The sequence below is a fragment of the Podarcis liolepis genome, assembly GCF_965112155.1.
Source record: "Podarcis liolepis genome assembly, chromosome: 10".
NCBI classification, from domain to species: domain Eukaryota; kingdom Metazoa; phylum Chordata; class Lepidosauria; order Squamata; family Lacertidae; genus Podarcis; species Podarcis liolepis.
This window is the reverse complement of record NC_139562.1, coordinates 67301400-67320796: the sequence shown is the minus strand read 5'-3', so window position 1 is coordinate 67320796 and position 19397 is coordinate 67301400. Positions and strand designations below refer to the sequence as shown.

The 19397-nt window shown below is 42.9% G+C and overlaps 1 protein-coding gene across 16 annotated transcripts in view; it reads right to left on the bottom strand.

The window, feature by feature from the left end:
* CADPS2 (calcium dependent secretion activator 2) overlaps positions 1–19397 on the bottom strand; it is a 368776-nt gene that overhangs the window by 35313 nt on the left and 314066 nt on the right. For 8 of the 16 annotated variants that reach the window (XM_083463298.1, XM_083463307.1, XM_083463313.1 and 5 more), the window contains 6 exons: positions 15314–15469; positions 13464–13611; positions 12447–12461; positions 8864–8938; positions 5898–5981; positions 5765–5797 (listed from right to left, as the gene is read on the bottom strand). In XM_083463298.1, coding sequence (XP_083319424.1) covers positions 5765–5797; positions 5898–5981; positions 8864–8938; positions 12447–12461; positions 13464–13611; positions 15314–15469 — 511 coding nt within the window. The remainder of the gene's footprint in view (positions 1–5764; positions 5798–5897; positions 5982–8863; positions 8939–12446; positions 12462–13463; positions 13612–15313; positions 15470–19397) is intronic. The other 8 variants (XM_083463306.1, XM_083463309.1, XM_083463299.1 and 5 more) reach the window with 1 other exon arrangement.

The window sequence follows — 19397 nt, the reverse complement described above, 5'->3', positions numbered from 1 at the left end:
CTTCTCAATAGTGGTGCCCACCCTGTGGAATGCCCTCCCATCAGATGTCAAGGAAATAAACAACTATCTTTTAGAAGACATCTGAAGGCAGCCCTGTATAGGGAAGTTTTTTAATGTTTGCTGTTTTGTCGTGTATTTAATATTTTGTTGTTGTTGTTGGATTGTGGGTCTTTGCAGTTGTTCCTCTTTCCAATTATGTTTTTAACTATGTTAATGCTTAAGTCAGCATTGATCTTAACTTTAACTCTGATTAACAGGGTATGCTGGGAAGCTTTAGTGCGAATACTGGTTACCTTTAGCCATGGTTTTATGTTCTGATATAACCATAATTAACACCAGTTGGGGGGAAGCCAGGGAGAGGTGAGGTGAGGGGATCTTCTAGCTTACTCTCTTAACCATGACTAAAGGAATCAGGAGCATTGTGTGTACACACTTTTACTGAGGTCCCTATTTCAGCACATCAGAAAAAAACCCACCAAATTATGTCACAACCTCTCTCGAGAGGAGGACAATGGCACTTTTTGTGTTTTGTACAGAACGTGGCGTATCTAATAAGTGTCGTTTTTGCATTAAAATAGCTCAAAAGTGTTTTTTTAAATCTTAATTTGCCTAAGAAGCTCAAGAACTTTGGCCAAAAAAAGCTCAACAACTTTTGTGTCCAGGTTTTCACTGTTTGAAATATGGCAACCCTAATTTAAACTGAAGGTGTAGTAGTATTTCAACATTATGTATGTTACAGCAATGTTTTCAGGGGATTTCACAAGGAGGAAAAATGAAACCAAATTGTGATCAACATCACAAATGAAAAGAGTTTGGAAGCTAGTATTATGTTGAGGAGCAATTCTTCCCAACAAATTGCTCTTTAATATCTTTAGTGAAACATGCAAATTTGGTTTCAAGTTAGTTTTTGTCGTTTTTTCTTTAAAAAAAGAGATAGCCTGAAAGCAGTCGATTCTTTGGGGGGGGGGGTTCCCATTAGCAATCTTTCTCCCTTTTTCTTGGAAATGTTTACCTAATTTGTGACATATGGGAATTTCACACCTAGTGAATATATTTTCATGTAGCTTGTAGCATGAGACTCTAATCATTAGAAGAATATACACAAGAATGATAACTGCAACAGCTGGTGACATTTACCAATTAGAATTACAGTTCTTTAAAACACTATCTTTCCCCCCCTCCAGTGTACACAGGGTAATTATCTCTGATAAATTGCTGGAAAAAAATCTAATTTTCCTTTTAAATAGTTTTACTCACTGTCTATACATGCCTCGATAAACACAAATGATTCTCCAAAGAACTACAGTGGTTAAGTTCTCCTTTATAAAGCTAATGAAGCTGGATTAAACAGCTAATTAAGAGCCATTAAAACTCCCTTTTATGAAAATTTACTTAGGGAGTGCATTTTAAACAAAAAGATCTACGGCACTTTCAAATATTTAAGATACACTACCTAAGTCACTGGAAACTTTTTAAAGGCACTATTTGAAAAGAGCTTCTCAAACAGAGCCTTTTGACTTGCAAGTCTAAGATCTGACAAGCTGCTTTGTTAACCAGCGTAGGATTATTTATTTCAGAATTAAGGAGACAAAATATATTTCTGCAGCCATGTCAGTGTAAAGGAATTTATAGTTATTGAGCAAAACTGGAAAAATGGAATGGGGAAACTGAGAACAGAATTGTGAGTGTGCCTGTCTACAAGCTAGTGGGTTGTCCGCTTACGGACTGGAGTTCTCAGAATGCAAAGGTCACTACTGCAGTAGTTTTCAACCAGTATGCCGTGGCACCCTGGGGTGCCTCGAATGAAGGTCAGGGGCACCACTGTTCCTCTTTCCTTCCCGCCCTTCCTCTGATGCCCTCCCGTGTCTCTGCCTCCCAAAGAGAGAGGAGATGAGGCTGAGGGAACACTCCACAAAGGAGAGTGTTTGAAAAGGGGTGAGAGGTTGCCAGCTCTCCAGGCAAGGGGTGACATAGCTGGGCTCCTGAGCCCCACAGGGGTGCTGTGGAAAGAATGTAGCTGGTCAAGGGAGCCGTGGACTCAAAAAGGTTGAAAACCTTTGCACTATTGGCATACTTTGCTCACTCTGTGGTGCTGCAACACCTTACATTGCTTTGCAAAACCAGGAATTTTGTGACCAACGACATGTTGTGACCTCACTTCCTGTTGAACATGTTGTGACCTCACTTACTGTTGAACATCAAGTGCTTGGTGGAGACTTATTAAATTTCACGCAGGCATTTTCGGCAAGCCTTTTCTTCATTTTACAGTTAATTTCAACTTATTTTATCTTTTTTTTGTAACCTGATTACACAGTTCTTAAAAAGCTGTGGTGTTAAGCAATAAGTGGAAATTCAGTATTAGACTCAGAACAGATCAACTGGAATGAATGGATCCAACTGAGTCACGTTCATAACTTTCAGCGGGTCAACTCTGACTAAAAGTCAGCTCAGTACCACCCACAATTGTTGAAATGAAATAAATAAAACATCGCGCTGGTGACAGCACTGCTACATCGGCAGCAGCCATCGTCCCAAAATACCTCACCACAACCCAAGGAAAACACATAGCTGGGCAGAAGCTGCTGATAAGGGGAAGGTCGTCACTCACCTGTCAGCATTATAAGCCTGTACTGTAATTTTGTAGGAACCATTTGCAATGGGATATTAAACAAGAGGAAGTAGAAGCAGCCATCTCAGGCAACGGAAGCAGTGCTGCCGCTAGAGAAGTACTGCCGGTGCCGCAGAGTCGCCGACTCTTTGGCTTCCCAGGTAAGGGCAGCATGGCATAGTGGCCTGTTCCTGTTTTACCTCAGGCGGCGAAATGGGATGCACCACTCCTGAGAAGCAGGAAGAGCTGGACCAGGCTGCCAAAACTCTGCCAGCTCAAGCTGGGCCTACAACCTTGCACATACCACCAAGGTAGACTATGTGAATGATTATTATTCATTGAATTTACTGTATTTTTCGCTCCATAGAACACACCCGACCATAGGACGCACCTTGTTTTAGAGGGGGAGAACAAAAAATAATAATTCTCCCCCTCTCTGCTCAGCGCCCCTTCAACGAAGTGGCAGGAGAAATGGAGCCCCTTCCATTTCTCCTCCAGCTTCGCTGAAGGGGCGCTGCACAGCTCTCCCTCTCTGCTGAAGCCAGGAGAGTTCCCGCTGATCTCCAAAGGCTTCAGGCGGCACTGACCCCTCTCTCTCTCCAGGCTTCAGTGATAGCAACGCGTAGCCTCCGGAGCGCGGAGGGAGCGCTCCCTCTGCACTTTGGAGGCTTTGCATTGCTATCGCTGAAGCCAAGGAGCCTGCATTCGCTCCATAGGATGCACACATATTTCCCCTTAATTTTTGGAGGGGAAAAAGTGTGTCCTATAGAGTGAAAAATACGGTATATACCGCCTCATACCCGGAGGTTGAATAACTGCTAGTACTAGTTGGTAGGGTAGGGCTAGGCAGCTCCGATTTCCAATGCTGGGGTCGCTGCCAGTTACTGAGAGAGGCAAGGCAACGGGGAGGTTTGCACAGTGTGGAAGCAGTGGCCTAAGAAGCGAATTGACTCTTCCACTGCACCTCCAACCCTGTCGACCTCCCCAGTGCCTCACCTCTGTTGGTAATTGGCAGTGATCCTGAAGCTGGGAGCTCTACACCATCTTATCCCTGCCAGCCACATCTGGCAATGAGACAGGGAACCCAGCTTAAAGTCATTCTTTTATAGAGCAATTTGTTACTCGGTGTATCGTGAAAGGTTTGAAGATGCAGGAAGCAACAAACTCTGCTCTGTGGTTCTTTAGGATTAGATGGCAGTGAGGAAGGGACAGCAGAAAGTATATTTGGTTCAGCAAATGTCTGACAAATTGCTAAAAAAACCGACACGGTGGATCAATTGCCCAGTTTCAAGGGAGAAAAGGTACATTGGTCTGCCTGTTATTTTTTGGTAGAATATAGACATCTTTTTATCACAGTCAACAATGCGCAAAGGTAAGCTGGAAATCTGGAAACACAAAGGCATCAAGGCAGAATCCCAGGAAATGAAGCATGGTAACAGGGTTAGTGTGTCACTGTAACACATGTAACCAAATACCACGGCAAGAGAAAAAAGGGAAAGAGTTTAAAACAAGGGAGTAAACTACAGCAGATTCTTTTCCTGAGGGTTAATCACTTGTTAACCTGGTAGGATGAAGATGATTTAAAAAGAGAGAGAGAGAGAGAGAAATTCCTTGCTAATTATATGCTTCTGCCAATGATCTTCCTGTGGCTTCACCTAATCCTGCAGGTGCAGGTCATGTCTCTCCATTCACTGGTAGGAGGGTCCGGTGCCTGGTAAAAACCTCTGTTCCCCACAGGGGTTCCCCCCCCTCCCAGCCACAGATGCAAATACAGAAGAGCAGGCCAAACCTTTCAACTGAGCGTTAACAGTGTACCAGAAGGAGGGAGAAACACAGAACTGTCACGATGCTTCTTAACAAAAAAAGAGGGCATTCTTCTTCTTCATCATCTTTTTTTTAAAAGATCCAAAGTGTAAGAATTATTTGCAACCTAAAAAAATCTACATTATAATTCATTAAGTGGAGCAAGAGCCTATAATGCAAGAAAAACTAGGCAGCTAAACAAAGCCAAGCCATTGCAGGTGAAAGGGCTGGGGATATTACTGACATCTTAACAATCTGTCAGAATCTTAACCAACAGCAATAGTGATAAAAGTAACAATTGCAAGCACGGCTTGGCTACATTTGGGTTAGTCAGATAACTTAATGGCTTGCCACAACCTCACTGGAAATCCAATTATGTATGCAAATACTGGGATGTTTATCCTCACTTGTGGAACTCAAAGGAAAATGTTATGCACATAAAGGATACATGCAACATGATCGTCTTTCTGCAGGGCAGGACTTACAGTAATTAGGGCTGGGTGATATATCGATATATCATCCAAAACTGGTTCGAAAGCCATATTGTGATATTGGTTTCATAATTTTTGACCTGGCAATATATTGTGAATCATGATGTGTGTGTGTGTGTGTGCTATGCAAAAATCACAATGTGGGGAAAACCGTGAAGCCAGCCAATGCCTTTACATAGCTCCATCCTTATTTCAGACATTGTGATATATCAGCATATCACGATGTTTAGCTGGTGAAGCTGAAAAGCAGGTATCGCGCGGCTCTAGTGTACTCCCAGATTTTGCATTAGGTCAGCTTTGAAAGCATTGAAAGAAAGCAGGTAAGCTTAGAATTTTCTCAGAGGGGAAAAATGACTGATAATTGAAAGGGAAAGGTGGTTTAGAACAGGATAGCATTCTGTACAGTATTGCTTTTTCCAGTGTTTGAAAGAAATTAGGTTTAGGCTTGAATAACCTGGCAAATCTGAGCAACAGCGGCTGGAGCATCTGAGGTGCGCAAGAAAGATATTCACGGACAAAGGATATAATTTTCAAAGCATCCACCCAAATGAGCTAAGCCTTGGAGAAATACTTCCCAATGACAAGACGTCCCCCGTGAAACAGTTCCTAGGTTACAATCCTCACTCCTCCGCAGCTGAAAAAGTACACTGAGAGTAACCTTCCTTAGTTTTGCTTGGAGAGTTAGCTTCTGCTTAAGGGAAATGAAACCCCCTCTAGGGGCACGACGTATCTGTTTAAATACTTTGTTGTAAAGCTATAATGAACCGCTAAAGGAAAGCATAATGATAACACATGAAAAAGTACACATTGTGGAAAGCGGCAAAATTTACAAAACTAGTACCGGGGAGGAAAGGCTACTTACAGGAACGTCCACGTATTTTGCAGCTGCTTTCACCTTCAGAGAGATAAAAAGCAAGAAACAAAACCTGTAACTAACCACTGTTAGCTCAGAGTGGACTTTAGAAAGCAATTGTTACAAGAGCTGGAATACTTACAGTGAATGAAAGGATTGACGAGAAGAAAGTGCCTTCATCATACCTTGATAATTTAGACAGCACACCTTCCAGCACTGAAATGAACTACATTAAGAGGCAGCGTGTAAATATTGATAATGCCGTTGTAAAACTCCTAAGGCTGAGGAGGGGAAGGATTTTTCTCCTGTGGCTGCTACTATGCAACCAAACACTGCAACTGGCAATTCCTTAGCTAGATCTATGCTACATAAAAGGGCGCTCAGTCTATCCAGCAATCTAGAATATACAAATTTATGTTGTGGAAGGATACAAACTGATGGACTACTACTTCCCCACCACAGCTACTGTAACCAGAACATTCAATTTAAATAACAAAGTGTTGGGATTTAAAGATTCAATGATATTACTTCTCATCTCTGTGTCCTTCTGGCTCCTTATTGCTTGTGGGCTTTGCAGCAATTGTAACATTTCACTTGAAAGGAGTGCCCAGTCAGAATTCACCCAGATGCTTTTAAGCAGAAAAAACAGCTGGGGAGGAAAAGGTTAAGCAGATCCTAACCCATCCCCGCCAGTTCAAAACGGTGACATCCCTCAGTACTTTTCATTTTAAAATCAAGGAGGTTGGGAGGCTACATGCGTAAGGCAGTGGCGTAGCGTGGGTTGTCAGCACCCGGGGCAAGGCAAGTAATTTGCGCCCCCTAACCCGTGGATTTGTGCCCCCTAACCCTAACCCCCAGATGTTGCGCCCGGTGCGGCCAGCCCCCCCTGCACCCCCCATGCTACGCCACTGGCGTAAGGCCAAGTTTGGCCCTCTGTTATGAATCACAAGAAAGCTTCCCAGAAATAAGCGTATTGTGTCATTTCTTTCTTGGCGTTACTCAAACACCAGCCAGGGAGCTGAAAAGCCACTTCTGTTGGCCATTAATGAGAACCTGCACCCTAAAAAACTAAGAACTCCAATTCCTAATCATTCGTACTTTGGAAGTCACATCACCAGAAGGGTAAAGCAGAATGAGAACCCTATCACCTTAAACGAGACCAGAGATTAATTTAAAAATAAAACAAAACTATGCACACCGATATATGCTATAGCTGTATTAGCTGTCACATTACTGCAACTTGTACTTCCAGGCGAATAGGCCTTATGACAAACCTATCAAATGTTTTAAAGAGCAATTGCTTGCCGTCCAGATGACTCTCATTCCTAGAACATCAGAGCACCACTTTGTGAGTGAGAGGACAGGACAAAATTCCCCCTGGCATGCTGTTAATGGCCACTCTAACAGTGTCACAACAGTGTCACATTCCTTATTCCTTGTAAGGATCTGAGACGCTCACCCAGGCTCCTAATGGCTTGAAGGGGTTACGGTAGTAAACTGCAGTCGTCAGATCTTTAACCTGTTCTGTTTCCGACATATCTATTTGTAAGACCATTAGTCTTACATCATCATCTAAACATGTCTCATTACACCAAGAAGTGATCTTCGCTGTGTTTCGAATATAAGGAAGGGCCCCACTTCAATTGATGGCACCTGTTCTCTGCCTTCCTATTACCGCAACACTGAATAGCTTCTATTTAAGTTTATTAGTTTTCTTTCATAAAATTTATACACCGCTGAATCCCATCAAAGCAGTTTATCTGCTCAATTCACTGTAGTCATCTCAATCAGGGTGCCAAATGATAGTAAATATGGTTCTCCAATGACCCCAATGCTGGAAGGTGGTCAGTTTTAGAGCTAGACCTGGAAAATACAGGTTCAGATAACTGAGGGATCAACCTGTATTTTTCCACAGGTAAACTGGGATTGTAGCTGCTAAAAACTTAAGGCGTGATGAGAAGGCATGTCCAAACATTTTGGGATATTTGGTGAACACAAAGAAGCCAATTAATTGCCTGGGGCAAGTCCGTGTTTTAGCCTGATCAGGTGTGAAGAAAAAGTAAGTTAACTTCACACAACTCATTCTGAGCACCTATGTGACACCCAGTGTGGTCAATACAATACTCAAAATCCAAATCTGACTAAAATCTAAGGTTAATTTTGATGCTATCTGCCCATGTTAGTGTCTAGAGGCCTCCGTGACTTATAGGGCACAACTATGGACCATTTAAACGAAGCTTGTGGACCACAGTTTGGGACCCCCTGCCTTTGTCCCTGAAATTACTTGTGGGTAGCACTTTTTTTGTACCTAAGAATCTCCAGTTTAGAGCTTGTAGCTTCAAATGTTGGAATCCCTCCACATCCCTAGTGCTACTAGACCATGGAGAGATACTAGAGTCAAACTGGGGAAAACCAGGTGCAATTGTACCACTGTTTATTACTCTTTGGGCCAAGCTGAGGCTGATAATTCTGCCATTCCCATTGGTCCTGTACCTCACAACCCACCCTGTTCATGAAAGTGCATTTTCTTCTCTGTAAAGTTTTATGTTACTTTATTTGAAACATTCTCAGACCAACGTAATTATTTCAAGATTTCCCTTTATAGAAGGAGAAATGCAAAGAAGCAACATTGAAAATAAGGGCGGCTAAAAAGAAGAGTTAAACAAAAAGCCTTTCAGGGTCTTTCTATGTAAGATCAATGTCAAAATTAAAATAGGCTTTAAAAGCCTTTGAAAAATCTGGAGAACACACTTGCTTCACGTGCATCATGAAACAAGCAAGAAAACAACGATGTACCTAATTAAAGCTAATCTTAATATAGTACAAATGTGGTCATGGTCGATGCCAGTAATTAATGAAGGTACTGTAGTATGAAGCACAAAAGAAATATACCCGATTAATAGACGCTGCATAGGAATCCTTGATCAAATAGGGATCTAATTTAAATCTGTAAACATCGTGATGAACTGACCTGGTGTTAGTCACCAAGCCTATTTTCCTCTAAAAATGCAACAGGAAAAATACCAAACATCTCCTTATTGTAGAAAGCAGGCATTGTAGAAAAAAAAGACACAGTGCTTTTCAGCTACGAAGTGTGAATAGATTTACCTTTGAAACAAGAAGTGAAATTACTTCCTTCACCGTTTCTTCAATCAAGTCATCTATTTTTGAATGGTATTGTTGCTGCGTTTTAGGAGACAAAAGCAGCATTAGTGTGTTATATGAACACAACACTTTTGCCATAAGTCATACATAGAACAAAGAGTCTAAACCTGACAGATCAGATTTGCTCAAAATTATCATTTTGAACCCCCAATGAACAAAACCTTGAAAATGATCCACCCTGTTAGTACTTTCTTACACTCTGTGTTGAAAAATTTCCCATGTACGCTGTTGAGTTAAGCAGCTAATAGGGTTATTATTTAGACGCACTGAGGTCTTATTCTTATTCAGGCAAAGGAATGTGAAAGATACTTTTTGTCTCTCTGTAATTAAGGTGGTTGTGGGTCTTCCCTCTTCCTCAGCTCAAAGGTTTGGTTCAGCTGCAGAAGCAAGATGACTCCCCCCCCCCAAATAAAGCACTTTATATCTAACCATTCTCATTCATAAGTTATGGCCTCTAGAAATAAAATGAGAGGCCAATTGTTAAATATTAAAAAAGAGCCCTTTTATCCATGAAGTGAACTGCAGTTTATACAACTCCTGCATAATCTGTTCAAACATGGGCAAAAAATAAAATTCCACCAGGAAACCTGAAGAGATGGTAATAACAACAAAAGGCATAACAACAAAATCAGCTGTTATTCTCCATCTTCTTGCTTCTGCCTTTTCTTCCACTAATGAAAATGCCGTCTCTTTAAAGAAGCCCACTTTAAATTAAACCTGAAAGACTTTCGTACCCTGTTTCGGCGATAAATAGAGCAGACTTCCATCCTGCAGTTAGCAGGAGAAAGGGCTCCTTTTCTATTCTCAAAGTACATCCATTAAAAAAGGAAGAAGTAATTCTCCTTTCAGAACATTTGTTCCAGGGAGAAGAATGCCCCACCAACCACTTCACAAAAAAATATGACTTGTAAAGACTAACCCTATCTTGATAGTTCAAGGCTACCTGAAACAGCAAGAGCATAATGCTCAGAGTAAAAGCACCAAAATCAATATAAACATTAGGCTAACTTGGCAGGAGCCCATTGAATAGTTTTCTAAAATTTAGCTTTTTGAAGGCTATTTGCCTCCTTTCCCTCCCTCCTCCCAAAGTTTCCACACAGATGTACTTAATAAATCCCAGGAGAGCTGCCCTTTTGTCAAGCAACTGCCCACTGTGCTCAGATTAATGAAGCAAACATTTTGTATACAAGTAAATGGATGCAGATACACATGTAATGTCGGGAAGTGCCAATTGCCGCTTTTATAAAAGGGACTGTAATGTAGTCCACAGTTGCCCATTCTCAAGTCCCACGAAAATCAAAGGCACAGCCATCGGGGTAACCGTGAGCAAGCTTATAATCACAGTAAATTAGTCTTCTGCAGCCAGGGAGAATCACATGCAAGGAAGAAAAGAGCTTGCGATTCAGTTTGCGAGCATGAGAATTTCTCAGGCTTCAGGAAACCGTCTTAAGATGATTGAATGAGGCTATTTGTGGGGATCATAATTTAGCGCCGATACCTAGTGCTCACGATCATGTATCTTCTCCAGGGATTATTTTGTGTGTTAAAGCCCCCCCCCCCAATGCTTAGCCCATTTGCAGGTGAGTTAAGGAATGCCACTACTTGGTGTGTTTTTCGAAGACCTCTCGGGTGTTTGGGTCTTCTTTGATTATAAAGGAATTAAAAGAGAGCTTTGATGAACCCAGTTTAGGTATGAGAGGGAATTGACAAAAGATGCCCAATGCTCATATGTACAATGGTAGGAAGCTCAGTTATGTGATGCTGAATGAGATCAAGCATGGGGAGAAAGGCCTTAGGAGTCAGTAACAAGTCGCCAAAAAAAAGGAACAGTAATGGTGGGCTTTTGCTTGAAAGAAGCAAAGGAGAAGGGACTGGTGGGCTTTCCTTCAACCACCTTAAGCGTAAGGCATAGTTGAGACGAGCTAGGGGGTATTTCCTCTGTTTTCTTTTGCTATATTTTAAAACTGTGATTACAAACATTGGGATGTTTTAAATAAGTATGGCTTTTGCTTTCTGCAAAAAAATAATAATTATGGAAACACTTCCAAAGAACGGGCATACTTTTGTGCCACACCATTTCAGTAAGGCGTTGAATAGGCCTGTAGAAATTGAGATATTAAACCTTGGGATTTTAAATGCTCATTTTTCCACTGGCATTTTAAAATGTGTTTTTTTATATTTTATGTAGACTGTTTAAGAGTTTTTGATGAGCAAGTGGTACATAAAGCCTGTTAAATAAATGAATGGATGGATGGAATGCTGATATGCATGGCAACTCTATTCACTTTTCCTTTTGCAGTGGCTTTTGGTTTGCACGTGCATTAGTGCACACATACGTCTTTGGTGCCAAGCCTCAAGTTCTAAGGGGGAAATGATACTTTGACTTCTTCATACATAAACATTTCCAAAATCTCAACATGTGAAAATGAGTTGGAGCTTCCTTTGGCTCTTTTTACAACCATTATGGTTTTGATCTAGGGCAAGAGTGGCTAACCTTCCTCAACCCGGGCCCACACTGAAAGTTGGCCATGCCTCAATGGGGTGCATGCCAGAGGTGGGTATGGCCAACACACACCTGTGCATGCACACACATACTGACTCACTCCCCATACCTACGGCACCCACAAGCACATCCACACGCTACTCTCACTCTGTGATTAGGGGTGGGAGGGCAGGAAAGACCTTCTCTTGATCTTCAGCAAGCCCCACTGGGATCAGCTACACTAAGGAGTCCCCCATCAAGACCTCCCAAGTTCAGCTGAAGGAGGTAAGCACTGTTTGCGAGCCCTGCTCTGTCTGTTCACAGGTGGAATTTAAATCAAAGGGGCTTGCTAACCTCCAACCAGTAAACTGATGCTGACAGCAAGTCCCTTTTGATCTCTGACAAGTGGGCGGCCCTGTTACTTGCCAAAGGTGGCCTGCAGCAGGTGGCGGAATAAGGGATCTGGCCTGCTGGTCATATCTGGTTCCCTTGTATTTGGGTGATTGGATACATAAGGGTACAGGGCTGCCGTCCTTCAACATTTGTGTGGAAATGGGCTTTCTCCAGTCTTGTGCCATAAGCTGCCAAATTCCCTCTCACGCACAACTACTGAAGGACCTGCCATTCCTATTTCTATGTAGAATCAAAGAATCATAGAATTGTAGAGTTGGAAAGGACTCTGAGGGTCATCAAGTCTAACTTCCTGCAGTGCAGGAACCTCAGCTGAAACATCCATGACAGATGGCCATCCGACCTCTGCTTCAAAACCTCCAATGAAGGACAGTCCACAACCTGCCAAGGGAGACCCTTCCACTCTCTAACAGCTCTTACTGTCAGAAGTTCTTCCTGATGTTTAGTCAGAATCTCCTTTCTTGAGTCTTGAAGATATATCTGGCAAATATGGAACACATACAGACTCTCTTGCTTGGGGACCTACATTTTGGACCAATGTTGTTACCACTCTCGCCACACTGTTCACAACAAGCAATGGACACGTAAACACTTTTGAAGACAGAAAGAAATTCTAAAACAAAATCAACTTACCCACTGATTAGCAAACTGGGCCATGTGACAGAAAGCCCCCCAAAAACCAGAGAGTGGGGAAAAATGGGGAAAATAATCATTACAAAATAGTATGAGAAATAAATAGACTTAATGAAATGATATGGATCAACACAGAATATAAAAATATTGTAATGCTATAAAACAACGAATGCACATAAATATGGTTGACATTTGTACTGCGAAGCAAAACACTGCAGTAATGTGTGATGACCTTTCAATTTAGGGGTCCATTTGGGCTAGCCTTGTTGGCCCAGCCAATGGGTCTAGGAACCAGAAAGTTTGGCTTTGCCACTTCCTGCTTCACAGAAGCCAAGGAGAGTCTTTGCTTTTGTACCGACTGCCTGGGATGGGAGGTGACAGGGAGAAAGGCAGGTGGGTCTTTCTGTGTTCACAAAAACCCCTCCCTTCCAATCCACAACACTGAAGCTGTTCAAGTCTGGTGCCATTTTGAAAGAGGCACTCTCTGCCTCCATATGTTGTCAGTAGAGTCACCCCTATAACAGAAGGTCCTGGACATGTTTGCTTTTTTGTGTGTGGTTAAAGTTAAATTTCTGGTCGTCATCATCATCATTTTATTTGTATGGTCACCACTAATGACTGTATTTGTGGACCTCTTCTTCAACCCCTCCCTACTTTGACAGCAAATATGAAGAAAACCATCACCAAAATGCAGGCACATTCTAAAATCATGCACTGCAGAGTTAATGTAGTTTAACATTCTGATTACAACTGTCCTCCATCTCAGGTTGTCTTGGCCAGAAAGCCTTTATCTGACAATGCAAGGTATAGAAGAGCAATAGTAGGAGACTGGTAGGACAAGGGATGAGCAAGGACATTGCTCCAGTGGCTTCTTACATCATTCTTTATTGACTATGTTTCGCCTCCCTGCTCTTCCTCCTCAAAACCTGTAATAGCCACCCTGGAGCTGAAATCTGGCAAAAGCCTTCTGTGTTCTTCCTGATCTTGTGAAACAGACATTTCAAGATGTTTGCTTACCTCCTGCCCGCCATCCAGGACACATAATTTAGCAGTCTGTTTCTTGGCATCAACCAGCACGTTGAACATCGTGCACACAGGAGAGGGAATGCGCAAGTCCGTAGATTTATTTGTCTTTTGCAGTTTGAGTTCAAAGGCAATTCTTGTTCTATTAATTAAAATGTGGGGATCGCAACAGAAAGGACTGTCAAAATTCTAAATAAATGAAGTGCAAAAACAAACCCAGGCTAAATGTACTAACATAAAATTAATTTCAAATATGGAAAAACCAAAGTAGAAATGTTTAGGCACCTGCACGTAAAACAGTGGAATTATCATTTTCACATATCTTATTAAAACTTTCCAGCAAGGTGCTCCGTCAGCCCCCTCAAGGTTAGATACTGCTTTGACTGAATAACAGCATGACAAAACATAACACAGATAAAACACATGTTGCAGCAAATGCATCCTGACAGATAAGCTTTCTGCACAATTTTCAAACTGGCAAAAACAGAATATAGACTGTCATGTAACATATTCAGGTACTTCTGACAATTTTTTAAAATAAAAAGATATGCTGTTAAGAGTTCCAGTAAGTGTGACAGTTTTTTAGGGGGGGGGGAGTGCGTAATAATTGTTTTCTTCACTTTTGCACTTTCACTTACAAAAGCACTCGCAACCCGGGTGGAATTCAGAAGTTAACTTGAGTGGTGAAGTCTAAGGGTCAGCGCACATATATCACACAGCTAGCCTTGCCAGAAAGGGATGTTAAAATCACTCCATGGAGTGGCAAGCAGTCAATCAGGTGGTCTTAAGCATACCCACATGAAAATGGGGTCTGTGACAGCATTGCGAAAGAGGCCAGATCTGAAGAGTGAACCATCATGTCAATTGCCCACCACGCTTTACGAAGTGATTTAAAGCCACCCCCATCTGTTGGGTGAATCCAGGAGTATAGTGTGTGGTGGTGGTGGTGGGGGGCCTGTGGCCCTGGGCACACAATTGTTGAGAAAACGCAAACCAGGCATTCCCATGCAGGTTCCCCCAGTGTGGCCTGGCTCAGTGCTCCTCTCTGCCTGCCAAGGGCCATGTCAGCCGGCCAGGCTCCCCCTACATAGGCAGGCACGTGGCCTCACTTTGCCCCTGTGGGGGTGGGGGTCAGTACGGTGGTGTCAGCGGCAAGAGCTCAGCTGACACGGCCCTGCCTAGAGCATGCCCCTCTCCTGGCATACACGTCTACACCCACCACAGTGTCAGAGGCTGGACTGAGGAGGAATGGTGGGAGCCACCCCCCACTGTCCTGAACCTTCCCAAGGGCAGGAGGACAGTATAGATTTAGAACAGTGGTTTGCAGAGGGGCATAGTCCAGAGAGGAAAAGCTGGGAAATACTGGGGGAGGAACAGCTAGAAGAGGAAATACCAGCTGGCAGATTCAGTGTCCTTAGACAGCATTCCTGGCTCCCCTTCCCCTAAGACTAGACAGGCTTTGAAAGTGATAGAACAGAAAGTGCGGTGGCAACAAGCTCAGATTACCCGATGTAGATTAATGGGGATGGAGGGGGTGAACCTTTACTGGGAGCAACGCCATTTCTAGAGGGATACACATTCCTTTGTCTCTCGCTGTGATTAGAAACTAATTGGTAAGAATTGGTAACTAATTGGTAAGAACACTCCTTTCGTTTGATCGCTTATTTACTGCCACCAGAAGAGGGATCCGATTCCACAAAGCCTGACACCCAGGCAACCAACAACCAATGCCACACCGCTGGATTAATCCTGCCACTTTCACACAAGGCTGCCCAACTCAAACATCCACAGGAGTACCAGAAATGGTAGCATTTGTGTGGCAATTTCTGAAATTGCCCACATACCTTTTGACGCATGCTTCTATCATATCGCTGGCCATGAGTTTCAGCCTCTGTTCTAAGTGGTGGGCAAATTCCGGCTCTGGCCAATGAAGGTCAAAGACGAACATCTGCAGTGCGTCAAGTTTCCAGAAGAGATCTTCCGACGTTGCTGACCCGTTGCTACAACAACAAATCATTCAAGGCATTGTTTGAATTACAGCGCTAGTGAAAACAGAGCCCTCCCCTCTTTTAAGCACTGGAACTGGGTGTTTTTTTTACAAGAACATAAAAGCAGCTCTGGCAACATTATCATTTTGTTATGCCTATTGGACCGTCCAGTATTCCAACAGGTTTATCTGATGTGGCACAAATAGTGCCTTGGTAGCAACGGCTAGAAACGGTGTCTTGCCAAGCAACAGCTTGGCAGGAGGGCGCCATCTTGTAATGGGGTAGGAGAGCCGAAAACAATGCCAATGTATTTTGCATCTGGCAACCAATGCACCTCTTGGGTTTCAAAGTATCAAAGTTCAGTTCTGTTCATCTTTGGGGGTTGGAGATAGAACCCAATAATTCACAGGTTACGTTAATTCAATAATTTAAAAAGATTTGCCAAGCCCCTAAGCCAATATACGCCAGGAGGCTTATGTTCATACAGTGGTACCTCAGGTTAAGAACTTAATTTGTTCCGGAGGTCCGTTCTTAACCTGAAACTGTTCTTAACCTGAGGTACCACTTTACCTAATGGGGCCTCCCACCGCCACCCTGTGATTTCTGTTCTCATCCAGAAGCAAAGTTCTTAACCCAAGGTACTATTTCTGGGTTAGGGGAGTCTGTAACCTGAAGAGTCTGTAACCCGAGGTACCACTGTACTTTTAGAGTTAATGCTGAATACATAACTTCTGGTAAATGAATCACCATAGCCACTAAAGGGCCCTGAAAATTTGTGCCCCAGGATTTTTAGACTCGTCTACCCATGTACTATCTAAAAACCAAAGGGGTGCATTGGTTGCAAGATGTGATTCCTTCCCCCCAGCTCTCCTACCCATTATTATGACTTAATGTACTTTCAGTGGTTTGGCTGCTTTGTTGCTACACAACTTAGACCCATGCACAGATTGCCTCTCCAAATTCTTTTATTATTATTATTTATTATTCTTTTGACAAAGTAATAATCATAAATAAATAAGGATAAAAATGTGCACCCCACCACCGAGATGCAGTGGCGTAGCGTGGGGGGGCAGGGGGGGGCAGCCGCACCGGGTGCAACATCTGGGGGTTAGGGTTAGGGGACACAAATCCACGGGTTAGGGGGCGCAAATTACTTGCCTTGCCCCGGGTGCTGACAACCCACACTACGCCACTGCCGATATGTCATTGTAACTATCCAACCCCCCCAAATTTCAACACCTCTTGCGATGGTTTGACCCCTTTCCATTTTAACAGTACAAATTCTACAAACACCCTCCATATCGCCTCAAAATCATTTAACCTGCCTATTCCCCATCTTACCTTAATGACACATGTTAATTTATCATTAAGAGCTATATTCCACACCACTTTATACCATTCTTCCATTTTATATTCTGCTTGCCCCTTCCACTTCCTGGCTATAATAATTTGTGCAGCTGTCAATAAATTTGTGAGCAAGACTGTGAACCTTCCACCCCATTGTAAATTGATATTAATGCTACCTCTGGACTTTTGGTCAGCTCTAACCCAGTGATTTCTGTTACCTCCTTAAACACTCTTTGCCAAAAAAATTGTACATATTTACACCGCCTCTCCTAATTCTGTGCCCTATCTGTGAGCAGAAAACGGGAAACCATTTAACTGAACCTTTTTCTAGGAAGAGGAAAAGTTCTTCAGCAGTTTCTCCAGGGCGAAACTCATCATGGAACCAAGTCTGACTGATATAGTCAAGAAGCCAGATGAGAGTGATGGCAATGTTTCTGCCTTCCCTACGTCTTGAGAAGGGAGTGGCAGCAATGGTGGCAGGAAGGGCAGTTTCTGCCAGCACATTGACCATGGCCACCTCCCTGCCCTTTGCAACCTGCAGTCAAGGTGGTGTCAATATAAGTTCACTATTTACCTTTGCACCTGGACTTTAGAGGACTAACATGAAAAGGCCCAAAGAGCTACACCTGTATCTGGGATGGATTCAGGTTCAATGAGACCCCTGGATGAACCCCAAAATTGTGCAGGTTGTACATTACGTTCTGCCTGGGGTGTCTGTTTCTGGGCAAAGAAGAGACTATGCAAGCTTTGAGGGTCATGTAAGGTAAAGGTAAAGGTAAAGGGACCCCTGACCGTTAAGTCCAGTTGCAGACGACTCTGGGGTTGCGGTGCTCATCTCGCTTTACAGGCCTAGGGAGCCGGTGTTTGTCCACAGACAGTTTTTCCAGGTCATGTGGCCAGCATGACTAAGCCGCTTCTGGTGCAACAGAACATGAAAACCAGAGCAGCACACAGAAACGCCGTTTACCTTCCCGCTGGAGCGGTACTTATTTATCTACTTGCACTTTGATGTGCTTTTGAACTGCTAGGTTGGCAGGAGCTGGGATCGGACAACGGGAGCTCACCCAAACGTGGGGATTTGAACCGCCGACCTTCTGATCGGCAAGCCCTAGGCTCTGTGGTTTAGACCACAGCGCAACCCACTCCCTTGAGGGTCATACCAGATTGAAAAATGTCTGCAAGGAAAAATCTGACACTTGTGATAAAAGTCCTGCATGGTATAATGTCTGTTACACCCATTATCTGAATTTGGCCTGTACATTACACGCACTCTAATTTATGGAAGGATAAAGGTTGAATAAGCCAAAAAAAGTCAGCTTAATGTTTGTCTGTGCTCTGTGATGTAGCTCCATCTGTAAAAGCAGAATGAAGCCAACCAATTTTTATTGTGTGATGTCCAGTATTTTTAAAAAATTATGTATCAGTTTCCTAACAGGCCTAATAAAAAGAATGAAGAAATTATTTTCTCTCAAATGCTGTTAAAATACTCCTATGCATACCCATTTCCTGTTAGCCATTTAAACTGGCTTTCACCAATTACGGTAAAAGCTACAATAGCCGCTGGTTCATGAAATGTCAAAAACACCCAGTAATCAATGCCTCTTATGGTTTTTATGACACAAAGTCACAATAACTTTATTTGTTCTTTCATCTGGGAATTTGCGCAACAATATTCACAGAAGGATTTTTTTTTTTTGGGGGGGGGGGAGATGATGGACACAGGAAGGTAAGCTGCAGCAACACAAAGAAACAATGTGTTCCTAGCAATGCAGCTAAGCAGAAATTTTGTCACTGGATATGTTTGGTTGCGCGAATAAAATTCTCCCAGGGATAAGAGGCTTTGACACTGACAATGCTACAATAGTCTATGGAAATGGTGCATAATTTATCTGCGCTGATCACGACGCAATATCTGCACTAGGACTTGTCTCTCCCTTTGGCACAAAGTTCTTGTAATTCAAACGTATGATAAATTGTCACTTTTTAAAAAGATTTTAATCTTTGGCAACTGCTTTATATAAAAGCAAGGGGTGGATACGCTATTCTTACTCCCCTGGCACAGAATGAAACTGTTTGCATTTCAAAGTACTGCAACATTAATGTCACTGCGATCTGTGAAGGATCTCAACTACTGTACTCAACAGTGGTGCAGAGAAGGCTTGCTCTGTGGTGGCACCTATTTTATGAGATGACCTCCACTTGGAGATCAGGTGGGCATCAACAGTTGTGTGTTTCTGCCGGCAACTGAAAACGTACCTCTTCACCCAAGCTTCTCCCAGCTAATTCCTAGTATCTCTGGCTACTGCATAAATGACACAGAAACTTTACCGCTTCTGCTGCTTTACTGACACAGCTTTTATTGCTGTCCTGCTTGTTTCATTGTCCTGGCATTTCTTTGAAATAATGGGTGGAGGGCAGATCACTTTAATAAAGAAATAAGAGAAATCACAACTGTGTATAACTAAGGAGAGAATTACGCTTCTCTCCCTGGCTGTAGGAATATTGATCTTTCTTATGCTTATGAACAAGGGTGCTGCTCCTACCACACTGCGGACAACGCAATTTTAGCTCACACTCCCAAGTGGTGACCTGT